Here is a 26,102-nt window from a genome sequence, read left to right as displayed (position 1 = left end):
GAACACCAATGTTTTTCTTAGGCAGAAATTATGGCTGACCTGAACAAAAAATTCTATATCATTTTCTCTTCCACATAGATTTTAATCAGTTTATGATGGGTCTATTTAGAGGTAGCATCTAATTCTCCAGGCATGGGCTTGATAAGTATGTAATAAACTTGTTTAAAAAAAAAGCAGTGATTTGGCTATGTGTGGAAATGTAATAATGATAATATGTAGCATTTACAATTCAATTTAAACTTTACATGACATTTTACAAATATCTTCTTTAGCATAAAAACAACTATGAAATGCAATTCTTATCCCCATTTTTACTGATTATCCCCATTTACTGAGGAAGATAGGATTTAAGACTTGCTCTCAATCATGCAACTAAGAAATATCTGAGGTAGAATTTGAATTCAGGTCTTCCTGATTTCAGGGTAAACTCTCTATCCATTGCCCAACTTCACTGCCGATGAAGGGAAGAAAAATCATGTAAACATAGATAATATTAAGTCATCAGGAACCTTAGAAGTCACCCTAGACTAGTCTCCTTCTTTCATAGAAATAAACCAAAGCCAAGAGAAATTAACTGAAATCAAAAGAAATTAATTGACTTTCCCTTGGTTCTTAGAGGTAGAAAGTATAGAGTTGAAGCTAGATTCTCTGATTCCAAATTCAGCACTCTTTCCGCTGGAGAATTAGTTCTTCTTTTTGCATGAAAGTAGAATAGCTATAGGACATTCTGCTTCCTATTCTCATGGGCCATTGTGCAGGAGCAATTATTTATTCTTTTAATATCTTTGAGGAAGAAACCTCTAAATCTCCAAGATGCTCCTTATGTCATAACCATTAATATCATTCTTTCTTTGCAATAGGAATATAAGATTGTTCATGGACAAAAATGTTAAGCTTGACTTTGGCATTACATCCCAGAGAACATGACATGACCTTTCAGTGACTAATTGTACTCTAGATTCTTTTTTCCCCATTAGCATGAATATACTTTCCAGACCCAATTCATCTCGGTTTAGGACCTTTGCTTCCTTTGGTCTGTACTCCTTGTACTTCCCTAACACTGAGATCTTCCCATTGGCATGTTTCAAATCTTACTTCTTGCAGGTTTTGACCCATAGAATCTTATCTGAACCAAGGAATAAATACAGGTATATTAATGATTTTATTTAATTCTGAACATGATCGCAAAACATGTTGATATTTCCAACATGCTATAATGTGGGAATTCCTAACATTTTATTAAGGACATGTGCACGCACACACATACACACACACTCACTCACACAGATGAAGATCCCTAAGGTGTTGTATGATGTTAATTAAATAACTAATGAAGCAGTCTCTGACTTAAGTGATCTTTCTCTTTCTAGCCCCAAGTAACATATTTTGGTATTCAAATATGTTTTATTATTATTTGTTCTTTCACAGTTATTTGAGCATACACTTTTTTTTTCTATTACAAATAAACAAATAATGCCTGGCAATAGAAGACATTTTATAAAACCTTGTTAAAATATTGAAAAAATGAAGTTTCCTATGGCTCCTAATACCATTACCATTCTCTCAGCCATACGAACTAGAAATATCAGTCATCTTTACCTCCTCCCTTCTCCATATTCAATCACTTTCTAAGTTTTGTTGATTCATTTTCTCCAATGTTTCTTCAACTGCTATCATCCTAATGCATGTCTTCACTATCTCTCCTCCAGATAGTTATATTAATCTCCTAACTTGTCTCCCTGCCTACCTTTTCTCATCCTTGTTATCAGATACAATAATGCTAAAGTTATCTTCCTAAAGCCTGACTTTGCATCATTATCTTGCTCAAAATATTTCAATGCCACACACTACCAAATCTTTAGCCTGTGATTTAAGACTACCTACAGTCTGGTTTCTACCAACTTTCAAATTTTATCTCACATGACTGAATGCTCAACTGGACTACAAAATATTTTTTGAACTTGCTTCTATCCCTAGGTGTTTATATACTCTGTTTGCTCACCCTATTTCCTCTCAAGTCTCTGGTAAAATTCCTAAAATGTTTCAAGGCTCAGTTCATATTTTATCTTCCTAATAAATAATTCTCTTATTCTAACAGATATAGATAACCTCCCTGTGATTTCTGGTGTTCCTACAACATACTCTTATTTTCATTTATATTAGTTATTCATGCATTTCCCCCCATTAAAATTCCAATTTAGTGCTTTATCATAGCATGGAGGCAATTTGGGGATTTCAATAACTATACCAAAAGAATGAAAATTCTTGGAGATTTTACCAAATTGAAAAAGTATCAATCATAACGCCAATGGTTGAACATGTATGTTGTCTAAGAAATGTCTTACTTAAACTCAGAACATTATCAGTGGATTATCACAAGGTAATGGATTATAAAAAAAAATCTACTAATTTATATAATTTTTGCTATTTTCATGGATAGGTAAGGATAGAGAAAATAGAAACAGGAAAAGAAAAAAGAATCAAGATTTATTTGAGGATTTCATTACATGAAACTCATGGGAGAGAAAGCTCCCTCCATCAGGGAAGGAAATCTCTAATCTTAGAGAGTTGCCTAGAACATTAGGAAGTTTAGTAAAGTTTGCAGGGCAAAATAGCTTTAATCTTCTTAGTTTTGAGCTTATCTATCTACTTATTATATTATTATAGTCTACATAGTTGAGCTTTTTGTTTGTTTTGTTGTTGTTGTTGTTATGAAATAATTTTGAAGAACTGAAATTTTGGAGTGCATTTGATGTAAGATTCCATACTAGAATATAAGTTCCTTAGGGATAGAGACTGTGTCTTATTAATTTTATATATATCTAACACTTTACATAGAGTGGATGATTACAAAAATGTTTTAAATTTATCAATAAGAGATAGAAAGTGTTTTCCTCATTTTATAAGCATTGAGTATTAGTATTCCATGGCATTCCTGGAAGAAATGATTCCAGTACCACTTGCAAATTAGAAGAAACAACTTGATGCTAATATTTGTGAGTGATTAAATGCGTTTGGTGATTGACAGATGATAAATGGGTGAGATTGACATAAAAATGACCTGTAGTTTATATTTTTTCATATATGCCCTCATTGCCTCTTCTTCCATGACTTTTACCTTTGCAAAGACCTAATACAGCTTTATCAATGGAAAGAAAATTTTGTGAACCTTTTGAACACCATTAATTTGGAGTGCCGTTTTTATTATACTTTAATGCAAGCAAGTACAGCAGTCATCAGCTCTGAAGCTTGGAGCACATTTTGCCAGCATTGAGAGCCCCTTTACAACCACAAATTCCTATCAAAACTGGGCAGAGTTGCTAGAGGGCACCAAAGGGACATATGTTTTAGCAATATCTCACTAGGAAGAGATTAGTTTTTGCTAACATCTAAAACGAATATATTTCCAATCTAATCATGTTAGTAGAAATTAAAAGAGAAAATCTTCCAGGAAAACATTTATTTTAAACTATAGTGAAGTCTTATATAGTGCACAGTCTATGTAGTTAGAAAGACATAATCATATGTCTCTGAATTGTAAATTAGAGATATGCATCCACATTGTACTGCAAACTAATTTAGAATGAAAATAATGTGGTTCCTCTAGATAGGGAACATATAGGTTTTGTGTGAATGTATATGCGTGTGTATATGGCATGCACTGTGTAATGTGTGTGTATGTATGTGTGTTTCTCTCTCTTGCACAGTTTCATGGATTTATATTTTGAAACTTTCATAGAAAGAAGGGAAGGTGGACTGAATTATCAGAAAATTATTAACTTTTTCTCCTTAAGGGCAAAAGGAACTAAGTCTACCCTTCTTTGTACTTCTTTATTTGGTTTAAATCTATCCCATTAAGCATGTCTTTTGTTAGCTCTATGTATTACTCTTCCTCCTTTTTTTTTTTTTTAGGAGATCTACATGTATCACCAATACCATTTGTTAGTCATGAACTATAGGTGGTATTTCTAACATCAAAATCCTGATGCTAATAGTAATTGACATTATTAGCTAAAAAAGCCTCTTTGAGCAGTTGTGAAATTTCCAGACCTCTCATTCAACATCTTCCCCCAGGGAAACTCCAGGTGAAAGGCAACTAAAAGCAGATAGTTTTCAGGAAATCCTTCAGTTATAAGGCATTATGCTTTGGAATTACCATGGATTATGAAATAAACTTAGAAAACTAATATAAGTAATGACATTTTCTAGTAGAAAATAAGAAAAGATGATGCAAAAGATAATATGGATTTCTCACAATTACATGGGTTTATTGGCAAAAAGGATAGTAAAAACCTTCTAGTCCAACTCCCTCATTTTACAAAAGATAAAGCCAGGTTTAAAAAAGGTGAAGTTAATTGTCTGAGTTCACACAGTAATTGAATGATGGCATCTGGATTCCAACCTAGGACCTCTGCCTTCATATATACACTACTATTTCAGATCCACCACACTGCTTCCATTTTGCTATAAACTAAAACCAAATTGATGCAAAACCTTTCATTTTCAGAAACTGTGGGTTCAAATCACTTCACTGATACTTTTATATAATCTTGGACCTAGTTAATTATCCTGGAACCCAACATTCTCATCTATAAAAGAGGGGGAATAGGTAGGTAGACTTTGAGCTTGATTTCTGTTATAAATATGTGATCTTCTAATGCTCAAACAAACCAGTTTTACATTTAAAAAGTAAGGTGGAAAATATTTAAATCTGAGTTATAAAGTGAATAACCAATTAGAAAATCTCTTCTACGCAAGTCTTCTATTTGGCATTATGGACTGTCACTAAAATGAGGAACAACATTTGATTTTAGCTAATGGAATATACCAAGTGGGGAAACCTAGTACCTACATCATTGATGTTATTAAAATACTAAAGAGACATATGAATAAATTACTTCTTTCTTTCATAACAACATAAGTTGAAAGCAAATCTGACATAAAATGAAGATTTGACGTTTCTTAGTATAATGCAGAATTTGTCATAAACAATCACTGACATTCTACAATGTATTTTATATAAACTTGATATGCATACATATATTTCCAGTGAGACATATATATATATATATATATGTACACACACACACACATATATATATATATATGGTATGCATATATGCACATGAAGACACATATATATACAATGTGTGTATAGATATACACATGTATGTATATTCCTATTTTAAACTTTTTAAATAGTATTTTATTTTTAATTTTTTTTTCATAAATGGAGCTGCAAACTTCATAGAAAGGCTCAGAGTGTTAGAAAGAAGGTGACTTTGTCAGCTTCCCTTTTTTTCTGATATATGTTACCCTTAATTGTTAATGATAGTAAGCACAGGACTTCATATGTCTAAAGCTCATTGGTTAAGGATGAAGGTTTATCATGGGATTCTTATCATTGATTATAAAGCTAAAGAGCTGTCTTGAAATTCACAGGTACAGATGGTCCTGGCATTAGGCTAACTTTTCACTTTCATACTCCATATGCAAAGCACTGAACTAAATAATTAGTAATAACGTAGGCATACTCATTTCATGCAGTTTCATAATTTCAAGAGGGAGTAACACACATCAATCTGTAACATTAATTAAATAGATCAAGCCTAATTTTAATATTATCTTTATTGATAATTTTAATGCAAGGTTATCAATAGCTTCTAGTTACTACCAAAGGAAAGTTTACTTACCTGAATAACATGTTTCAGTTTATCGATAATTTGGTTTATGACAGGATCAGGACCTTTAACTTTCACCTCTGGGTTTCCAGATTGGGCTTTTATTCCATTTCCAACCACACGATGAGTATAACTAATGAAATGAAAGAAATATGTCATTTAAAACAATGATCACGGAACTTATTTGGACTGATGTTTGGCATATGTATCTTATATTTCACTGTCATTTCAATAATATTCTATTTTATATATTTTATGAAAGGTGACAGTTTTATTTTGAAAAGTTCAAATAACAATTTTTAAATCATCTTCCTTTTTGAAGCATCATTTGAAACAATGCTGGATAGACCCTTTTAAAATATTTTAGTATTTTTCTGAAACTGGAAATTTTTCTGTTAAAAATGAAGATTAGTTTTTATCAATGGAGTATGATTTTTGAAATAGACAAACTGAAATAACTTTTTATTAAGATAAATTTATACAATTATTTGTATTTTCACTTGAAATAATAGAATTACGTAGTTTTCATGCTTTTGGTAGAATAAACAATATGACTTTAAGGATGAAATATAATTAGTAACAAAGTTCAAAACCACCTTGGTTGTCTTTTCATTTATTATGCAATCCAAGGCAATATGTTTCTGCTCGCTATTCCTTAGGTACACAGACATACACACACACACACACACACACACACACACACACACACACACACAAAACACTCATAAATAGAAGATATTAGAACAAACTATATTTAAAGTCCTCAGCTCAAAGAACCTGTGATTTTAGGTCTATCATTCTCTTTGTTTTCTACAAATTGTATTTTATTTTAACGGTCCTGATTGACAGGAATAATTGTCATAATAAAAATTTCCAGTATAAGAGAAAATGTTTACATTATCAAATTGGTTTTTGTCTTGGAGAGAGAAGTGAAGATGGGAGAAAAATTAGGAACTCAAGATATTACAAAAAATAACTGTTGAAAACTATCTGCACATGTAATTGGAAAAAAAGTACTATTAAGTGAAAATATATAATATATTTATATTATTATTTTATTATTTTATATACTACATTTATATAATATAAGCAGTTCATTAAATTTTCTTTAGGTTTGTCTAGTTGAGCCTATATTTTAATCTATATTGTCCATTTAGTAACATGATTTTTTAAAAATTTGTCATATAGTGCCAATTACTTAATGAAGCTAAATAATTTTGACTACCATGCATAAAATAATTCACAAAATGATGCAACCATGTAAAGCAAATTCATGCACATCTACAATAGTTGACTCGAACATCTAAAAAAGCATAATCAATCAGCATTTATAACTAGCTATAAAAAGCAAAAGTTTGTATGCAAAGGAAATATCTTTCCCCCCCAATTTCAATCTTAAATATTTGGGAAATCTTTAATTTAAAAGTGAGGGAATTTATATAAAGTTATTTAAATAAATCTTATGTAGGTATCACTGTGATCAAAATGGATTATCTAAATAATTTTAGCTCAGTTGGCAATAAGAAAGAATTAATCAATATCAAGAATTTATCCTTATCAACATGACACTAAGACTACCCAGTATTCATAGAAGCCTTGCAACATATAAGAAAATGTTAGTCATTGTGAGGAAAAAGAAGTATAGACATAATTTCTGCCTTTAGGGATTTATGAATGTGTTCACACAAATATTATACATATGTGCATGTATATATACATGTACAGAGAGTATATATGAATATATATATATATATATATATATCCTTTCATTTTTTGCAGATAAAGAAGGCTTTGGATATAGAAAGCAATCAATGATGCAGAACACAGTAGTTAATGTGTTGGCTAGCTTGATTTAACCATTTTCCCCCTTTCTTTTTTCATTGTTATAAGGACTGACTCTCTGGGAGAGGGAGAAGGAAGGATATATTACAAAATGAAGGCAGTAGAAAAGCAAAATATATCTTTTTATAAGAAAGTATGACTAAACACAGATTATCACCTTCCAGAAATCAAGAATATGGCTATCACTCCACTTAAATAAAGGTTTATTTAAAAGTCATGGGAATCATTGATTTGGAGTACTAAAGAAAAGTTATTAATTTTGTTTAAACACTGTATTTGTCTATGTCAAATATATACTAATTTTTAGACCTTAATAATATATTTTATACCCTTTAGACTACAACAATTGGCAGGAATGTACATACTATTATTGAAGTTTTCTAGCCCAATGCAACTATTTTGACTTTGCAACTACTAGACTTTGGTCTATGTAGTTAATTTTTGGCTTCTGTTTCCTCACCTGTAAACATAAGAAACTAGAGGCTACCATTTCCCTCTTATATTCTATAATTTTGAATTATCATAATTAATGAAACAATTGAAGAAAGATTACCCAGGATTCATAGAACAAGTCATTGCATCCAATGATTCTGTTTCAGAATAATATAGTCATATTTGCATGAGTAATCTATAATTAATATTACAAAGCCTTGGCTTCTTAACCTTTCATATTTTCATTTTTGATGAGATAAAAAAGAAAGCCTTAATTAAGCCACCTATGGAACAGTTTTCTATATTCCATGTAAAATAATTACTATGGCCATATATTTTGATACAAGTTAATATCACCAGGTACAAGACAAAAAAAAAATCATCAAATAAAAAAAAATCTTCCCTCTTTTATACAGTGGTGGAGAAAAAACGTGAAAAAAGCTCAAAATAAAATACCACACTCTAATATCACACACTGTACATTTTTCACATTTTCATTTTTTCCATAAAGATTTTCTTAACTCTTTTGTTTACATCTACATGTTAAATAATTGAATCATTAACAACTGTCTATGGAGAGACACAGTGATATTTTTTAACATGGACTAAATGATACTGTCAGCACTAAATGAGTAAATTGGAATCTTAACATGATACAAAAACTCTTTATGAATAGACTTTAATTTACATGCAAAATATGTTTCTCAAACAGAAAGAAAAAATATGAAACAGACACTTAGTTTGAGAGTTGTCTCATTACAAAGTTCTAATAAGTCATTAATCACTTTGGGGTTTTTCCCCCCTTACTAATGTACAAGTAATGGATAAAACACAGTAAGGATCCCCACAGAGGTTTCATGACTTGAGAAAATGCTGTTCAGATTTCAATGAGAGAGAGAAAAAAAATGAGAGAAAAAGATAAATTTCTTGTTAGAGAAGTAATAGACTCACCATCTGTGCTCATTTCTTCTATGTAGGCCTGGTAATGTATCACATCAGTTTAATAGGCATACTTGGTCCCAAAGTACTATTCATTTTCATCAACACAGAAAAATGTACACACTGATATATTTGTATTCTATAAAAATGTTTTAAAATGATGATTAACAATATTTCAGTTCATTCTGTGTTCAATATATGAATATTCATGTGATGCACTAATAAATCTGTAGTTATGAACATTGCTAGGAAGTAGTTACTTTTGACTCCTTTGAAATTTCCTGTTTGAAAATGAGGCCATGTCACATGCACTGACATTGATTTCACTTCACTTTGAACATATTAGGATTTAGCGTTGAATTTATTCTAAGAGTGGGCTATTTTGAAGAGCATCTTTACAATTTCAGCAAAATCCATCTGGAATTTGACAATGTGACTGGAATTCATTAGGAATAGGCTAAATAGTATCTGTCTCAGATGATTTAGGTAAGCTTTTGGAATACTCACTATGGGATAGTATGTGAGTGACTCATAATTGTTGCCAGATGAGCCCCCTCCTCCCCAAAGGATGGCCTTTTTCTTTCATGTTCATTGAGTCACTTGTTGGAAGGTAAAATTTTAGAGTGGGTGTTTTTTTTTTTAAACCTAGATTTTGATAATTTGTAATTGTTTTTTTAATATCATTAACTTAAGTAGATGATGGACAGAAGGCTGGATACCATAAATATTCTTGAGATATTTAGCAATTCCAATATGTCTCTAAGTAAATGTATGGCTCTCATGGATGCTAGATATATTCAGTAATAGGCCTTCATACCATGCACATATCATTGCATTGAAATACTTATATAAGGAAGAACAATTCATTCAAACTATGTCAATGGCTTTTGGGTTCTGGATTATGGCACAATAAACAAAAATAAAGACTGAAAAAGTGTTTCCTCAAACAATTTAGAATCTTTAAAATATTCTGTTTAAACATAGCCTCTGAACATTTTTTCTCTTACACTTAAGGTTCTAATCTTGGACATTTGAGAGTAAATAGAAGCCTATATGATTGATTTTATGTGCTAGATTTTATGGGGATAATATTTTATGATAGGTAGGAGGTTTACAAAAGGATTTTGAAAATGGAAATATCTGGAGAATCAATTCAAAACACCAAAACTTTTTGCTGTTTAACTATTTTAGTTAATTTGCACAGTAACAGAACCATTATTTTAAATTAATTTCTCCTTCAAATGTTCTCATGCTGAATAGTTAATAATTTAAATAAAGTATTATATATTTTGACTTAAAATATTGAAATTCTAATAACAAAAAATTTGTGAAGAAATTTTTCTTCTTTTAATGGTAAATGGCCTAAGTTTTATTAAGTTCATGCTGGGGAAACATTTGCTATAGATGATGATAAACATCAGGCCATTTTCATCAACATGATGATATGATAATATAGTAATTCGTGTATTGAAAAACTGGGATGTTGAGCAAATGATGGCAAATTTTCTGCCAGACCAAACCAAGAAAGTAATTACATTTAGAGTTAGAATGGACAGACTCATTAAGTGACATATTTTTAATAAGTCTTCAACCCCAACCACTCATTTGGCAGGGCAGAGTTTTATGCCTGCCAATTTAGCCAGGTGATCATAAGTCTGCAGATTTATGACAGTTTCTAAAATGACCAGCTGCATGCTCTCACAGGAAGATATTTCCACATATGCAACAAGCACTAAATCATGAGTCAAAATTAAATGCTTCCCTTCTTCATTAACAGTAATGACTGGAACATAAACCCCACCTTCTTGGGGGAAAAAAAAAGTCATTTCCTCAAAGGTAAACATTTTCCACAATGGTCCAACTCAATTGCTATTTGTTCCCCATTTCTATGTAGTCTTTCCCTATTATAAGTTAAGAACATATAATTGAAGGGAAATAATTTGAGAGCTTACAAGCTTGTATTGTTATCTCCAGCACTTAGCCCAAGGTGTGGCAAATACACTTTATTAAAATGTACTTAATAAGTCCCTTAACTATCTAGCTAATGGTATTTATGCTGTGAGGGAAAGCATAGTATTTTTCCTCCTTACCTTTGGATTACTTAATAGTTTCCAAGTGTATTAATAGAAAAATAAATGATAGAATGAAAATATTCATAGGTTATTGGTTTATTCCACAGAGAAATCTTAAGATCTTAGGATCTGCACCATTTAAATTAAAAGTTTCAAATATTTAACAGCAACCTGCACTTGCATTATGGAACATAACCCCAAAGTTTTATGACAAACCTGTTTTATCTATTATGCGATTTTATTTCAAACATTAGGACTATCTAAATAAATCCTAACCCTGGCTTGTCTTTATGATGGGAATAATAGTTATTCTGCACCTGAAATTCTCTGCCTTACTTAACTATTGGATATTGACATATAACAGGCTACTAACTTAACAGATCAAATGTTATCTAAATACTAATAAAAAGAAAATACTATGTTGAAATAAACTGTTAATCAAGTCAATTAATAATGCAAATTTTATAATGAAAAAACCTGAATGAATTTTACAAGGGACCCAAGTCACATAAAGTACCAAGGGATTCAGCACTTTAATAAAGAATAAAAAAGGTATATTGATATAAATTCATCTTAAGAAAACAAAGCCATCTGTTCTATCAGAAATATTTCAAGTCAGTTATTAAATATAGTGATTCTATTACTTCCAGCACAGAATTCCAATTAAACAACTCAAGGACATCCTACCAATACAATGCATAATAAAAGCAAATACACAAACAGTGGGAGAACTTTTAAATTACAGAGTATTTTGAAGCCCATCATGTGGCAGATGCTTGAGTGAAAATTATTGCTTCCACACATACTTAGTAAACTAATGAGCAGATTTTACATACCATCTCTTTCTATTGAAAAAATTATCTCATTTGTTACCACACATGAAAGGTAATTTACCACAGATAATCTTTACATTTCACAAATGTCATTTTTTTAAAAAGTAAAAACAAAACAAAACAAAAAAACTCCCAAATGTTTCAATCTGTTTTCAGTTGCAGTTGGCCTCAGGAAAAGTATTTCTGTCAACTTTAGCTAGTTACACGATATCATATACATCATCTCCTCTGTTTCTAGGGGATTCTGTTCCCCAAACAAAAATGAATGATACTATTAAAATGTCTCTTAATTTATACAGATAAATGATGAAATATAATTCATAAAAGTCAATATACCTACATCTGAAACAGAGACCCATGCATGCATCCAATCTGTTGAAAAAGTTTACTTCTTTCCCAGAATCATTAGAAAGATAGTTCATTACAAAAGTGTTGATATTTTGTTCTATGGAGACTATACAGACACACTGAATGAATTTTAATCATACTTAATACTAATTTGGTGGCATGGTTGTGACACTATTCAAATGTGATTAATCTGATTGGATCTGCTGTATTTATTCCAGTTTGCATAATTATCATCCAAATACGTGCAAAACAAACAAAACAAAACAAAATAAAAACAAAAAAACCCATCAGAGGTAAGGATAGAATTTGTAACTTTCTTCTTCTTTCTCTCTCCTCATGAATGATTCTTGAGAATGGAATTGAATTTGGACTTTGAGTTTTTTGCAGCATTTTTGAAAAATGTCACAACCAAAGGAAGACCCATTGAGAAGTGATTGAATTCAGCCCCCTCCTTCAAGTAGAACTGCACTTATATCAGTCACAACACTTGACATTCATTTATTAGCCTAGGACATAATAGGCCTAATAGGATTGTTTTTTCCCCATTGGAGAAAAAAAATTGGAAAAAAATGGAAATCTGATTACATGCTTAATGAAATTAGAATCTTGGACTTTTAAAACTGAGAAACACCTTAGAGATCTAAAAGAAATCCAAGCTTTAAAGCATCCAACTTCTTCATTTTACAGATGAAGAAGCAGAAGACAAATGTACTTAAGTTATTTATTTAAAGCTCAATAAGAAGCAGCAGTGGATTTAAGTTTCAAAAAGCCTACTGAAACTTAACAAACCTTAACAAAAACACATTATCCAAGAATGTGTACTGTGATCTCTTCACTATATGATGTCAATGTCATATTCTTTCAAAAATATTGCATTTCATTCTGGGTTTTAATCATTTTTGAGTATATCCAATGAAGAATCACTGAGATAATGAGGAAACTGACTAAAAATTATGTCATATTGTTAATGAAATTCAAATTTAATTTAAAAAAGAGAAGAAGAATAGCTGTCTTCAATTGTGTGAGGGGTTGTTTTATGAAAGACACATTCAATATAAATGTCTTAATCTCAGAAGGAAAAAAAAGAAGTAATAGAGGAGATTTCAGTTTAATACAACAATTAGAGTTACATAAAAATGATTTCCTGTTTTTAAAAAAATACCAAGTTCTCCATTTCTGGAGATAATTAAACAGCAATTGGGTGATCACATTTTGGGAAAGAGATTTAGGATAAAGGTGCAAATCAGCAAACTGCTGAAATGGAGCCAAAATGGTGGCATGAAGTGAGGAAGTTGCTTGAGCTTTCCCAGTTTCACTCAAAAACTAAACCAAGGGTTCTGAACAGAGTCTAATGGAATGAAACCACTCTCCAGCTCAAGACAGATTGGAAAAAAATTAAGGTCAGTCTCACTGAGGTGAAAAGAGTATACAGCTCAGCTCAGTTAGACTCTGGGAAAGCCAGTGAGAAAGTCTGAACCACAGCAAATGAGCAACTAAGACAGTTAGTCCTGGCTCAATAGAAGAGCAAATCAGTGGGGCAGTTTCCAGTTCCAGCTCAGAAAGCAAACTCTGGGAAACTTGAGAAGAGCCAGCAAAGCTACCTGTCCAAACATTTAAAAATAGAAAAAAATGTGAAATATCTCATTTTTTAAAAATAGCTAACCTTGAAAATAGGTCCAGAAAAGATGATTTTAAAATTATTGGTCTACCTGAAGGCCATGACCAAAACTCACTTAAAGAATCCATCAATCACCTTCAGAAAGAGATTCCACAAGGAAAATCCCAAGGAACATTTTTTTTTTAAAACTCCAGAACTACAACCTCAAGAAAAAAAATACTGCAAGCTGCCAGAAAAAAAACAAATCAAGGATTACCCAGGATATAGCAGCTTCTACAATAAAAGATTGGAGGGCCTGAAGTACTATATTCTGGAAGGTGAAGGACCTAAGGTTACAACCAGGAATTAAATACCCAATGAGTGAGACTACCATCATCTTTTAGGGAAGGTGATGGAGCTTCAATAAAATAAGAGATTTTAATCATTTCTACTAAAAAAAAAAAACTAAACAAAGATTTTAATCTACAAATACAAGACTCAAGAGAAGCATAAAAAAGGTAAGTGTGTATATATAATATATATATATATACATATACACACATATATACACAAATGTATGTATGTATATATAAATATACATATATACACATATGTATACATATGTATTATTTAAAAGTAAAATTGTATACATCTGTAGATGGGAAAATGATATTTGTAACTCTTGAGAACAATATCTGTCACTGCTGGAGACAGAAGGAGGCATCACATGGACTCTGAGGGTGTGGTTCTGAATGGACGCTGATGAGATGACATCAAAGAAAAAGAAATTAAAGAGTGGGAAAAGATCTATACTTGAAAAAGAAAGAAAGGGAAGGTATAAGGAACAATTAGCTCACAGGAAGAGGCTCAAGAAACTTATTATAATAAAGAAAAAGAGAAGAAGGAGATGCATATTGTATGAAGTTTGATCTCATCAGTTTTGGTTTCAAAAAGGAATAATTTAATCATTCAGTTTGGTATAGAAATTTATGTAACACTATGGAGAAGTAGGAGAAGAAAGAGGAAAGAAAACAGAGGAGGAGGATAGAAGAAAGGACAGAAACACTGGGGGAAAATTAAGAGAAGGGGGAAATGGGTGATAGAAGATAATGTATTGGGTAGGGAGGATTAAAAACACTAAGAAAAGAGGGAAGGAGTTATAGGAGATAAGATAGTGGGTTGAATGGGTAAAATAAACAGGACTAAGGACAGTTTGAAAAGAGACAACAAAAGTATATTCAGGGGAGAAAATAGGATGGAGGGAAATTCAAAGCTGGTAATAAAAAGTATGAATGTAAATGGGATGAACTCTCCCATAAAACAGAAATGAATAGCAGAGTAGATAAAAAAGACTCCTACATTTGACACAGAGAGAAACATAGAGAAACATACACACTAAAGGTAAAAGGCTGGAATCAAATTTATTATGTTTCAGCTAAAGTAAAAAAAAAAAGGAGGGAGAGCAATTTTGATATCAGATAAAGCAAAAGTGAAAATAGATCTTATGAAAAGATATGAGAAAAGTACATCATGATAAAGGGTACTGTAAATAATGAAATAGTAAATGTGTATGCATCAAGTGGTAGGACAGTTAGATTCCTAGAGAAGATTTTAAGCAAGTTACAGGAAGAAATAAACAACAAAACTATTCTAGTGGGGGACCTCAACATTCCCCTCTCAGAGAATCAGAGAAATCTAAACACAAAATAAACAAGAAAGAAATTAGGAAATCTTAAAGGTAAGAAAAGAACCCATATGTGTAAAAATGTTTCTATTAGCTCTATTTTTTATGGTAGCATCTAATTGAAAAGTGAATAGATAGAGGCCCATCAATTGGGGAATGGCTGAACAAATAGTAGTATTGTGGTATTTGAGGGTAATGGAATAGTATTGCTCTATAAAAAATGATTAACAAGCTAATTTTAGAAAAATCTGGAATGATTTATACGAACTGATGCTGAGTGAAACTAGCAGAACAAGGAATACATTGTACACAATAACAGCAAGAGTGAACAATGTTGAATTGTAAAAGACAGTTTTTTCTCAGTGTTTCACTGATCCAAAGAAATCCAAAGAAAAATAATTTAGAAGACTTGAATGTAAATCAACATATGTTAAAGTCACTTCTTTTTTTGTTGTTTTTTAATGTCGCCCATGGTTTTTCTTTTTCCTCTGATTTTTCGCTCCCAATATGATACATGAAGTAAATTATGTTAAAAAAATAAGCAAATTTACTAGAAAAAAAAAAACTACCATAATGTTTTTTCTAGGGTCTGAGTAAGAAATGCAAGTCTCCTTTTTTATACTTTATTTTTTTTATTAATTTTATAATCATAACTCTTTTTTTTGACAGTATATATGCATGGGAAATTTTTTCCAACATTATCCCTTGCACTCACTTCTATTCCAAATTTTCCCCTCCTAGCCCTAGATAACAGGCAGTCCCATATATGTTAATTGTGTTATAGTATATCCTAGATACAATATATGTGTGTAGAACCGAATTTTTTGTTGCACAGGAAGAATTGGATTCAGAAGGTAAAAATAACCTGGGAAGCAAAACAAAAATGCAAGTAGTCTACATTAATTTCCCAGTGTTCCTTCTCTGGGTGTAGCTGATTCTATCCATCATGGAGCAATTAACTGAATTAGATCTTCTTTTTGTTGAAGATGTCTACTTCCATCAGAATACATCCTCATATAGTATTGTTGTTGAAGTGTATAATGATCTCCTGGTTCTGCTTATTTCACTCAGCATCAGTTCTTATAAGTCTCTCAAAATCTCATTGTATTCATCCTGCTGGTCATTTCTTACAGAACAATAATAATCCATAACATTCATATACCATAATTTACCCAAACATTCTCCAATTGATAGGCAGCCATTCATTTTCCAGTTTCTAGCCACTACAAAAAGGGCTGCCACAAACATTTTGGCACATACAGGTCCCTTTCTCTTCTTTAGTATTTCTTTGGGATATAAGCCCAGTAGTAGCACTGCTGGATCAAAGGGTATGCACAGTTTGATAACTTTTTGGGCATAATTCCAGATTGCTCTCCAGAATGGCTAGATTCTTTTACAACTCCACCAACAATGTATCAGAATCCCAATTTTCCCACAGCCCCTCCAACATTCATCATTATTTTTTCCTCTCATCTAACCAATCTGACAGGTGTGTAGTGGTATCTCAGAGTTGTCTTAATTTGCACTTTTCTGATCAATAGTGATTTGGAACGTTCTTTCACATGAGTGGAAATAATTTCAATTTCATCATCTGAAAATTGTCTGTTCATATCCTTTGACCATTTATCAATTGGAGAATGGCTTGATTTCTTATAAATTAGAGTCAGTTCTCTATATATTTTGAAAATGAGACCTTTATCAGAACCTTTAACTGTAAAAATATTTTCCCAGTTTGTTACTTCCCTTCTAATCTTGTTTGCATTAGTTTTGTTTGGGCAAAAGCTTTTTAATTTGATGTAATCAAAATTTTCTATTTTGTGATCAATAATGATCTCTAGTTCTCCTTTGGTCACAAATTCCTTCCTCCTCCACAAGTCTGAGAGGTAAACTATCCTATGTTCCTCTAATTTATTTATGAACTCATTCTTTATGCCTAAATCATGGACCCGTTTTGATCTTATCTTGGTATGTGGTGTTAAGTGTAGGTCCATGCCTAATTTCTACCATACTAATTTCCAGTTTTCCCAGTAGTTTTTGTCAAATAGTAAATTCTTATCCCAAAAGTTGGCATCTTTGGGTTTATCAAACACTAGATTGCTATAGTTGTTCACTATTTTGTCCTGTGAACCTAACCTATTCCACTAATCAACTAGTCTATTTCTTAGCCAATACCAAATGGTTTTGGTGACTGCTGCTTTCTAATATAGCTTTAGATCAGATACAGCTATGCCACCTTAATTTTATTTTTTTTTTCATTAATTCCCTTGAACTTCTCGACCTTTTGTTCTTCCATATGAATTTTGTTGTCATTTTTTAGGTCATTAAAATAGTTTCTTGGGAGTCTGATTGGTATAGCACTAAATAAATAGATTAGTTTAGGGAGTATTGTCATCTTTATTATATTCACTCCAAGTGCTATCCAAGAGCACTTAATGTCTTTCCAATTATTTAAATCTGACTTTATTTTTGTGGCAAGTGTTTTTGCTCATATAATTCCTGACTTTCCTTTGGCAGATAGATTCCCAAATATTTTATGCTATCTGCAGTTATTTGAATGGAATTTCTCTTTGTATCAATTGCTATTGGATTTTGTTGGTGATATATAAAAACTCTGAGTATTTATGTGGATTTATTTTGTATCCTGCAACTTTGCTAAAGTTGTGAATTATTTCTAATAGCTTTTTAGTAGAATCACTGGGGTTCTCTAAGTATACTATCATATCATCTGCAAAGAGTGATAATTTGGTTTCCTCATTACCTATTCTAATTCCTTTAATCTCTTTCTCAACTCTTATTGCCAAGGCAAACATTTCTAATACAATATTGAATAGTAATGGTGATAGTGGGTAACCTTATTTCACTCCTGATCTTACTGGGAAAGGTTCCAGTTTATCCCTATTACATATCATGCATACTGATGGTTTTAACTATATGCTCCTGACTATTTTAAGGAACAGTCCATTTATTCCTATACTTTCAAGTGTTTTTAGTAGGAATGGATGTTGGATTTTATCAAATGCTTTTTCTGCATCTATTGAGATGATCATATGGTTTTTGTTAATTTGATTATTAATATGGTCAATTATACTAATAGTTTTCCTAATATTAAACCAACACACGTCTCCTTCTTATTAGCATTTCCCACCTTTCCCTAGAGAATTGAAGTTCCAAGTCATATGTGAGATAAAAATACAAGAATTTCTTACTGTAGACTGATGATAATGAGCAAAAATATTTAGCACAGAGAGGTATAGTTGGGGCTCATATATATAAGAATATTGTAATAAGAGATAGTATGATACCCACATTTGGGGGAAAATGCACATAGAGGCAAAGAACTGGAAACTAAGTATGACTGAATAAGTTATGGCATATGTATGTTATGGAATATTATTGTCTGTGAAAAAAATAATCAATAGGATGATCTTAGAAAGACCAGGAACGACTCACATGAACTGATACTAAGTGAAATGAATAAAACCAAGAGAACAGTGTACAAAGCAACAAATTATATAATGATTAACCCTGATGGATGTGGCTCTTTTGAATAATGAAGTGATTCAAGCCAACTCTAATAGACTTATGATGGAGATAGCCATCTGCATATATAAAGAGTACTATGTGGACTCAATATGGATCAAATATATTTTCACATATTTATTGTTTGCTTTTTTTTCTTTCTTATTTTTTCCTTTTTGATATGATTTTTCTTGTGAAGCATGATAAATGTGGAAATATGCATAGAAAATATTGTATATGTTTATCAGATATTGGATTACCTTCTGTCTAGAGGAGAGGGGTGGGGAGGAAAAGAGGGAGAAAAATTTGGAACCCAAGTTTCACAAGTATAAATGCTGAAAACCAACTTTGTATGTATTTTTAAAATAAAAAACTATTCTTAAAAATGCAGTTAGATACCACAATGGATAGCATATTAAGCCTAGAATCAGGAAAACTCATCTTTATGAGTTCACATCTGGCTTCACACACTTTCTAGTTGTCACAAGTCACTTAATCAGGGGATTGCTTCAATACCTAATGTGTAAAATGAGCTGAAAAAAATGGAAGCCACTACAGTAACTTTGCAAAAAAATAAAAATAAACTAAAATGCAGTTACAAAGAACTGAATGTGACAGAAATGTAAGTGAAAAACTGTACTTTAATATGTCAATGTTAATGTAGACAAATATTTATAATGAGTAATCTTATGCTGTGTTCTTGATTCAATAGTATTGAACATTTTTTCAATCAGTAGTTTGGATTCAAAGCATAGGAAAAATTGATGGGGGTGAATCCTGAAACTGTGTCCCCTTTAATCTGTTAAAAAAAAAGGGATATTTGGGGTCTCAGGCTCTCCCCTAAGAAAATCATAACTTTTCCACAAATAAGTTTAAGTGGTCTCATTCAATTGGAAATCTCAGCCTGATAGCCCTAAATTCCAAGATAAGTAATCTCTTTTCAACTGGAAATCTAAGCCCTGGGCATTAATAACATTGAAGAAATCTCATTCAATTTTGAATAGAAGCCCAAGCCTCAGACTGCTAATAAAAGACAACTCTGAACTCCAAATCTTTGCAGAAGTCTGAAACAGGAATTTGCTTTGCCAAGGAAGCTCTCTGCTTGGCAAGGTTGCCTGCCAGGATCATTGCCCACTGTGAAGATATTCTCTTCTCAGTGTTAACCTTTGTTATTTCCCTGACAGGACCTTTTGCCACTAAGAAGTCTGTCTTCCTAACAGTCTGGTTTCTTAGTGAATAATAAAATTCCCTTTTACCATACAGCCTTTTTGGGTTTGTAGATTCTTTCACATTGGACCTGCTCCTACCAGAGGGGATTTCCCACCCCAATTCTCTTCACTACCATTAGCCTCATCATTTACACCTCATCAAAATTATTATGAAATTTACAGATGAACAGTTGCCTATGTCTTCAAAATTGAAAAAACGGAAAAGTTGTACAATTCTTCCCTATGAAAACATATTATCACTAGCATCTTATAAATGATGACTGAAATTCTTCAGTTACAGATTCAGCTATCTGGATTCCAAAGAAAATGTTCTTTTTTGAAATATAAATGTCCCATAAAGAGGTAAGATATGATGCGAGTTAGGTATTAATACTTTTGCATGAATATATATGTTTATCAGGTTGTTTGAAACTAATAAATAAAGCAGACTGAGACACAAAAGAGATAAACTCTGATAAAAATGAGGAGAAAGAAAAATCCTGATTTGGGATCCTGACAGAGACAGCAAAACCAGTTGGGTATTACTGATGGGGGTTGAAGTCCCTTTAAGATTCCTTTCTAATTGCCCAACCATGGCTGACCTTGATTCATAAATCCTGGTCAAAGGCACCCTTTTGAATATTTGGGCCCAGCCCCCCCACTCTCAGCTCAGCTTCCCCTAGCCCTCTCCTGATCTGAGCTAACTGAAAAGCCCACCAGAACTTGAAACTGCCCACAATCATTTGGGTATAAAAGAAATGAGCCGGAACGCCCTCATTGCAGGAGCCCTCCCAGACAACACATGGTATCCTTCCAACCATATAGGGGTTCCTGCCCACTTAGCAGCCACCTTTAGCCCTGGCATCTTTATAATTGAACTTTACTTCCCAAATTTCTACAATAAACCTTTATCAATCTAGGTTTTTGGGCCTGTAAATTCATTTTACAGGGGACACTGCGCCTCATGGAATTATCTTATTATATATGCGCTGAGAATGGGGTTCCTCCTTTCCTTTCCCTCATTATTACTAGACATACACCAAGTCATAAAAATGCAAAATGAGGATAGGTAGTAAATAACTGGTATGATAGGAAACAATTAACAGCAAGAAGTATCCCCTAAGAAAGATGAGAAATCAATAGCTTTTGGATGAAGTCTATATAACCCAAAAGTACCAATAAAGAGAATCCTAGAAAGGTAACAAGGGTTCAAAATGAGTGCAATATTTGTGTCAATTATGTCTGCCTCTGTCAAAATTTTTTATGTGGCATCATCAGTATGAAGATCCAAATCATGAGTATCCACATGTAACATAAAGCAAGGAAAAGAAAAAAAAAAAAGAACTTTATTTTTACAAATATTTTCTATAGACCAAGGAACTTTTAACAGAAACAAAATAAAGTATACAACAAATGAAAATCCTAGTTTTTGAATAATAGCAACTAGTTGCCTATATCCATCTAGTTGCTAATTTCTCTATTCATACATTTTTATTATGTACGCTATATAATAGCCTCATCTGCATAAAGCTTAGGAAAGGTAAAAGAAATTATGCAAGGCATTTTAAAGAAGCAAATGTCTTCTATTCATAGCAAATTCTCCCACACTAAAATAGAAGAAACTGAGCTCAGAGGAAAATAATGCATTTAAACTAGGTACCTCAACTGAACCATGCACTTTTGATGATGAAAATACGTTATTATATCTGAAATAAGTAAACACCAGGCAGTTATATGTACAGTAAATCTGAATAATTTGCACACCAACATCACAATCTTCCTGCAATCTTCTTGAATTTTTTTAAGAAACAAAATCACTTTCCCCTACCTTTATTTAGTAATGCAATAAACTGTGAAGCATTAATTACCCTAAAAAAGGGCAGAAATATGTACTGAGGGTATCAACCAAAACAAAGGCAATTATCTTGGGAAAACAATGCAAACAACTGGAAGATATAAAACTGTCAGGCCTAATTAGCTACAAACAAGGAAGTTTGGTTTCCAAATAAGGACAGATGACTTTTGTTTTAAACAGATAATGGGGCCTGGGGAGAGGAGTGAAAGAGGGAGAGGGGGAAAGAATCAATATGCTATTATTTAGGACAGTGAGGACATTTATTAGGAGAAAAAAATTCAGAGACATAATTCTGATATTTTATATTTCTTCCAAAGCAACACTTCAACTTTCTGGGAACTTGGAGATATTCTGGCAATTGTTGGGCAATTTTGAGATCAGTGTGTGACAGAATATTGACATATTGAATGCCTGTCCATAATCATATATCTCTACAAATCACAAACCAAAGGGCCACATTTACTATTCCTTTCTGGTAATTGAGTGGTTTGTTTTTTTACTAATTTATGGAAAATTAGCACAAAATGACAGCTATGCTATTGGGTGGGAATACTAAACAGGTAAGTCTGAATATCATTACCAACAAAGATAAGAAGGACATGGAGCAAATAAAAGTCAGGTGCGGTTAAAAAGGCTAAGTCTCTGTCTCATGACATCTTTGAAATGGTGTTCTAATAATTCAGTGACAAGAAGGAATTTGGTAAACTTTCTTTCCCTAATGTGAACAATGAAAATCTCTGCAAAAGAAAATGAAGATACTGCGATGGCCTTTTCTAGTGTAAGATAAACTATGAAATAGTAAAAGTATGCTGAGTTACTAAGTCACATTCAACTGTTTGTCTAACTTGCTTTCAAAATCCTGTTGCCATTTAACATGTATTGGACTATCTGTCATGTAGGGTGGGAGGGAGAAGGGAAAAAGTTGGAACAGAAGGTTTTGCAAGGGTCATTGTTGAAAAATTATCCATGCATATGTTTTGTAAAAAAAAAAAAAAAGCTATAATAAAAAAAATCCTGCTGTCTCTTCTAACTTTATGAATAAAATTACCATGGGCCTTGCCTTTTTGCTTTTTGTATAAGTTTCAGCAGATTGTCATATGTTTTGATGTGGAAATCTTCTCTTTGCCTTCTTACATAAAATAATCAGTTTACTTGGCTTATGATTTCTTGGCATATTGCTATTCTGATAACCTTTTCTAAAATAGGATCAAAGTACCTTCCAAATACTCTTTCTCTTTTGTTAAGAATTCATAGGGTTTGTTTGGGTTTCTTTTTTCATTTGTAGAAAAAATATGCTAAATTCATTTTTTAAAATTTTTTCCAATTTGATACCCAAATCACAATTATTTGAGTAAGAAAACAGCATTTTCAGTATTCAATATTATATTAGAAAGGGAAAAGTGTCAATAGTAAACTCTCCTCTCTCAACCTCTTGGCACCTAATATAATTCTTACAAAAATAAAAAAATCCAATTCCTCTTCTTTGAAAGTTCCCCTAAGAATATTCATCATTCTCATTCTTTGCTGTTATTATTGATTGCTCCTACTCTTTTAATGATGTACTAGCCAACATTTACTTTGCTTCAGTCAGCAACAGAGAGTTAAGCTTATTTCAATTTTCCTTTTTTTTTTTTTTAAGTTATCCCTGATATAACCATTTCTTTCAGCTCTAACTTTTACTTCCCTTTCTTTTGGGTCTATGGCTAAAAAAACAAATTCTCCAAATCAAGCAAACAAAAAAAAAAACTTATAGAATCATGTAATATTAGAACTAACAAAGGAATTTAGAGATCTTTCAAGACTGTTTAAACCATCTTGCTTTTCTTTCTCAGGTAAGGGGCAATGATTATTAATCTTTTCTCCCTCCTATCTGGTAGTTAAATGATTCAGTAAATAAAACAATGGGCCTGGAGTTAGCATGATCCAAGTTCAAAATAGGACTGGAGCAATTACTACTACCTAAGTAACCCTTGACAAGTCAGTTAACCTCTATTTGCCTTAATCATCTGGAAAAGGAAACAGCAAATCACTCCAGCATCTTTGCCAAGAAAATGCCATAGTCCATGGTCTTGAAGAATCAAACAATGAATCCTACTTTATCTTTCTATTTTATCCCTACTACTACTGTTTTACTTTCCTTTTTTAAAACTTTTTTTCTTCATTTCTGCTTTTGCAATCTTGTGTTCTTGTCAGTTCTAAAATAGGAATTTTAAAAGAAAAAAAACCATAATTTCCTGTAATTCACCAAATGTAATTCATTTAAACATCTCTTTTATACTAAATTTATAATTAGAAAAAATATGCCCCCTTGATGTTCTTTTCTCTACTTGAGCAGAGTAAGAAAATATCTAACTATCCCCTAAGTTAGGTACATTTTTATGTGATTTAAAATGATTTTCTAATGCTAAAAAAAAATAAAATAAAAAAAAACACTGTATAATTTTCTATACATGTGGGTTCTTCCTCCATCAATATAAAACCATGAGCCTTCTATGACTAAATAGGTATTCTCTGGGAGATACTTTGGCAGACAATCCATCATTACGTGGCCAACCTGCTGACAAGTCTCTGTATTTAAGTAGATAACCCTCAGAAAACAGATAGTCTATTTTTGATGAATGATTGATTATATGTGACTCAACTAGACTAAAAGTGGAAAGAGTTTAGAAGACTGAAGGTCTTGACCAGTAAATAAGTGGTGGCTCCTGCTTGGTGGGTAAAGCAATGCTAAAGAACTCTCTTTCTCTTCTCCCTGGTAGACAGAAAAGCAGGAGAGAATTTGTTCTTATGCTTCTCTCTTTCTTGTTTTTCAGTTTCTGTCTCTATCTCTCTCTCTCTGTCTCTCTAACTCTGTCTTCTCTGTCTCTGTCTTCCTCTGTCTGAATATGTCTCTCTGTCTCTTTCTCGCTCTGTCCTCTTTCCCTTCCTCCCTCTCTCCATGCTCCCCTTTCTTCCCCCTCTCTCACCTCTCCTCCCCTCTCTTCCACCTCTCCTTCCTTCCCTCCTCCCCCCCTTACTGCTTCCTCCCTGTTTTCTCCCCCTCCTCCATTTCTTCTCCCCTTCTTTCACTTCTTTCCCTCCTCCCCTATGCTGTCCTTCCTCTCCCACCTCCTCCTCCTTCTCCTCTTCTCCTCTTGTGCACGTCCCTCTCTCCCCATAAGCTTACTGCAATATCGAACTAAATAGCTGACTTTAAAGTAATAGTCCTAACTGAGTCTGAGAGATAATTAAGTTATATCCTATGTACAAAAAAAAAAAAAAAAAAAAAAAAAAAAAAAAAAAAACTTTCCTATCTAGATTTTTAGAATCTAAGGATAAGGAATTTTCACCCTTCCAAAGTTGAATTGATACACTTAAAGAAGGTCCAGAATACAATCACAAGGTGTTAATTAGGTGTGAACTATAAAATATGTTTTTACACCCTCTCTGATTGAGTCAAAAAGAGATAAACATGATTGGCTGATTAGCCACAAAACTAAAATTCAAAAATTCAGTATTTAGAGCCTAGGTGACATAGCAAGATCTAAGCTAGGCTTTTGTGGAGAAGATTCCTGCTGGGGTTCAGAAGGCCAGGGAAAAAGAAGATGATTTCTCTCCATACCTCACTAAGGCCATGTAATTTAGAAGGATAAATACATAACAAGTAGTATAGAATGTTCAGTGGGGAGAAAAGCTGCATATTTCATACACACATTTGCTGACACAAGCAATCAAGCAGCTTCAAGGAACAATCAAGAATTATTCTATAGAAAAGAGAAGATCCTGGATCCCAGCTAAGCAACCTACTCTGTAGATACTTTCTACCTCAGGAGACCTTTGTGATTATTCTGCCAAAAAAAGAAATCAATTGCAAAATATGAAGTTCTTAAAGTTGTGAGTTGCCTTTTCCATTAGTTATTCTTACACATGGGACTCACTCTCATTGTCCTCTAAGGTTGAGACCATTTTTCCCATAGATACAATGTGTATCTAAGGGACAGTGTGCCTGAGAACTAAAAACCTGGTGGTCACAAAAGATAATAATAGCTAACATTTATACAGGAGTTATTATGTTGTGGGCACTGTGCCAAGAACTTTATGATTATTCTCTGA

At 32.3% G+C, this 26,102-nt stretch overlaps 1 protein-coding gene across 5 annotated transcripts in view; it reads right to left on the bottom strand.

The window, feature by feature from the left end:
- GPC5 (glypican 5) overlaps window positions 1–26,102 on the bottom strand; it is a 1,091,572-nt gene that overhangs the window by 418,869 nt on the left and 646,601 nt on the right. For all 5 annotated transcript variants that reach the window (XM_074299351.1, XM_074299350.1, XM_074299349.1 and 2 more), the window contains exon 6: window positions 5,694–5,814. In XM_074299351.1, the coding sequence (XP_074155452.1) occupies window positions 5,694–5,814 (121 nt within the window). The remainder of the gene's footprint in view (window positions 1–5,693; window positions 5,815–26,102) is intronic.

Source organism: Sminthopsis crassicaudata, chromosome 3, assembly GCF_048593235.1.
Source record: "Sminthopsis crassicaudata isolate SCR6 chromosome 3, ASM4859323v1, whole genome shotgun sequence".
Taxonomy (NCBI): Eukaryota; Metazoa; Chordata; class Mammalia; order Dasyuromorphia; family Dasyuridae; genus Sminthopsis; species Sminthopsis crassicaudata.
This window is presented reverse-complemented; position numbering and strand designations above follow the sequence as displayed.